Source organism: Alligator sinensis, unplaced genomic scaffold, assembly GCF_000455745.1.
Source record: "Alligator sinensis unplaced genomic scaffold, ASM45574v1 scaffold1283_1, whole genome shotgun sequence".
NCBI lineage: Eukaryota > Metazoa > Chordata > Crocodylia > Alligatoridae > Alligator > Alligator sinensis.
In genome coordinates this window covers 601,904-604,628 of record NW_005842091.1, presented here as the reverse complement: position 1 = coordinate 604,628, position 2,725 = coordinate 601,904, and the positions used below count along the sequence as shown (strand labels likewise).

The 2,725-nt window shown below is 57.8% G+C and overlaps 2 protein-coding genes across 3 annotated transcripts in view; one reads left to right on the top strand and one right to left on the bottom strand.

The window, feature by feature from the left end:
* CHTF18 (chromosome transmission fidelity factor 18) overlaps positions 1–2,032 on the bottom strand; it is a 35,419-nt gene extending 33,387 nt beyond the window's left edge. For both annotated transcript variants that reach the window (XM_006024018.3, XM_006024019.3), the window contains exons 1-2: positions 1,885–2,032; positions 134–415 (exon numbers count right to left, since the gene is read on the bottom strand). In XM_006024018.3, coding sequence (XP_006024080.1) covers positions 134–415; positions 1,885–1,969 — 367 coding nt within the window. In that variant the 5' untranslated portion in view covers positions 1,970–2,032. The remainder of the gene's footprint in view (positions 1–133; positions 416–1,884) is intronic.
* RPUSD1 (RNA pseudouridylate synthase domain containing 1) overlaps positions 1,969–2,725 on the top strand; it is a 10,640-nt gene continuing 9,883 nt past the window's right edge. Inside the window, exon 1 of the mRNA XM_006024017.3 lies at positions 1,969–2,082. The gene's annotated coding sequence lies outside the window, so the exon portion shown is untranslated. The remainder of the gene's footprint in view (positions 2,083–2,725) is intronic.

The window sequence follows — 2,725 nt, the reverse complement described above, 5'->3', positions numbered from 1 at the left end:
CCTCTTTCCATAGTGATATCCATCTGCCAAGTTAGCCAAGCTAACACCACAATGAAAGGTAGAGTCCAAATGAAGGCAGATGCTTGCTGGCATATATATAGAGCTAACGAATAACATCGGTTGACAAACATACTGAGCCCAGATGCAGGCTCCTGAGGGAGCAAGCTCTCTGAACACTCCTCCGCCTCCTCCTCCAAAGCGTGACGGCTACAATCCAGATCCCGCTTCTGAGCCTTCGCATCTCCCGTTCTCCCTGCCGGGCCAGCCCCATTTCGAGAGTCCTCGTCCGCGTGCGTCTTGCAGTTTGGAGCAGCGGAGTCCTTAACCACGTCCCCGGCTGAGATGGCTTCTTCGAATGTCTGCTTTCTATTCCGGAACTGGGAGATTTTGGGGGCTGGCATCCAAGATGTGACATCTGGAAAAGATTTTTGTTAGAAAAGGCACGATGGGATTATGTAGTCATTGTGCCTGGAGGAACAGCCCTGAAATAGCATGATGTTAGGGCAGGTGTGGCTGCGCCAGACCTACTCCGGCCAGCCAGCACCCACAGCATTAAACCTGGTGCTAACAGGGGTTTAGTTCAGCTCAACTTGAACTGATTCTGCCCTTTCTTCACATCTGACTTGGTCCCACCCACGCGTTTGGTGTAAACCGACGCACCTGCAAGCAGAATCCAACACAACCACTTGCTCCAAACACATGCATCCTGAGTTCTGGTGGGAAACACATGGGGGAAAAATTAATACGCAATGCAATTTTTTTAGCGCGTAGACCGGCTCAGAGAAGATTGTGACTAAGGTTGGAAGCCGCCAGGAGAGGTAAAGAACAGACAAAACCCAGCGCTACTGCCAATACGTTACTGAGCCTCAGTATCTTCATCAGCACCACTTTGCAATTGATGTGATTGGGACTGATCTCTCGACCCACCCATTCCCTTTCTAATATACTGACAGAGACCTGAAAGTCCACTTTTCTTACATGCTCTCACACACATGTATGCATGTACATACACTTCAGAATCACAGAAAATTCAGGTTGAAGGGACCTCAGGAGGTGACATCTAGTCCTACGCCCTGCTCCAAGCAGGACCAGCCCCAACTACATCATCCCAGCAAGGCTTTGTCTACCTGGGTCTTAAACACCTCCAAGGATGGAGATGCCACCATTCTGGGTAACCTGTTCCAGTGCTTCACCACCGTCCTTGTGAGAAAGTTTTTCCTGATATCTACCCTAAACCTCCCTTGCTGCAACGTGAGCCCATTGCTCCTTGTCCTGCCATCTGCCCCCACTGAGAACAGCCCGGCTCCATCCTCTTTGCAGCCCCCCGGCAGGGAGGTGAAGGCTGCTATTCAATCCCCCTCCGTCTCCTCTTCTGCAGACTCAATCAGCCCAGTTCCCTCAGCCTCTCCTCACCAGTCCTGTGCCCCAGCCCCTGAACCATTTTTGGTGCCCTCTGCTGTATGCACACATGGATGTACACATGCAAGGACATATACATGCAAGCACACATACACGTACGTCTGCACATACACACATGCACATGTGCGCACACACAGGGACGCACACACAGGCATGCACGCACGCACCTGCACATACAGGCGTGCACATACACATGTATGTATCCATATGCAGACATGAGCACACACATAGAGCACGTGCACTTATGCCCACATACATGCACGCAAGCACCCCAGTGGCCACTGCCACATCCACCCGGCGTGCCTGGAACCCGCCTGCCAGGCAGCCTGCCCAGGTGGCGCTGTCACCACGGTCCTGCTGCAGGGACAGGCTCGGACTCGAGCTCCTCCGCCTGCCCCGGCCAGAGAGAGCCCGGCCAGAGCCCGCCGGAGTTGACCCCCAGCTCCCGCCACCGCCGCCGCGCACCTTCCAGGTCGGCCAGCACCTCCAGCTCGGCGGCGAAGCGGTGCTCGAAGCCGTCCTCCAGGCCGCGCAGCTCCTCGGCCTCCATCCCGCGCCCGCTCCGAAGGCTCCCGCGCTTCCGGCCAACGTTCCATCCGGCGCGGAGGCGGGCGCTGATTGGCTGCGCCGCGCCGGGCTGGATACAATGTAGCCGCGCTGCAGGTCGGTGCCGCTCCGCGCCTCCCCCCCCGCCCCCCGGGTCCCGCTCGGCCTCCGCCCTTGACACGGGGCTGTGCACGGCTTGACACCGACCTGGGGCACTTCCTCCCTCGGCCGGACGGCTGGGGGCATCCCAAGCCCCCGAGCTTGGGCCTGCCCTAGGATGCCCACCAAACGAATTGGGAACATCTGAAGCCCCGGGTGGAGGTGGCGGTGGAGGATGCTTGCCCATAGCAGGGCCACACGTGGTTTTCAAATGACCGATGGATTCGGGCTTGATTCGGTTTGGGACACGAAAAGGTTCCTTAAGCAACAACCCCCCGCTGGGCTGAAGCAGGGCACGGGGCGCGTGGGGCGGGGGCTGTGCTGGAGCGTGGTGCCTGCGGAGGTGTGACCACGAATTGTCCGGGCGGGTTTGGGCAGCTCCCACGGATTTCGGGTTCCCTGGAGACGCACCGTAATGCGCCGTAGGCTAATCACGCTGCGCAGCGTCACGGCGCGAGCTGTGCGAATACGCTGCCGCGCGGTGCTATTAGGCGTCGCTAACACCATGCGCGTTTCGTTAGTACTTCGTGCAGCAGTAACGACTGCGCGTTAATGAACGTGTCGGGGCGCCCCCTCAATCCAGAGTTTGAACCCAGCGGCT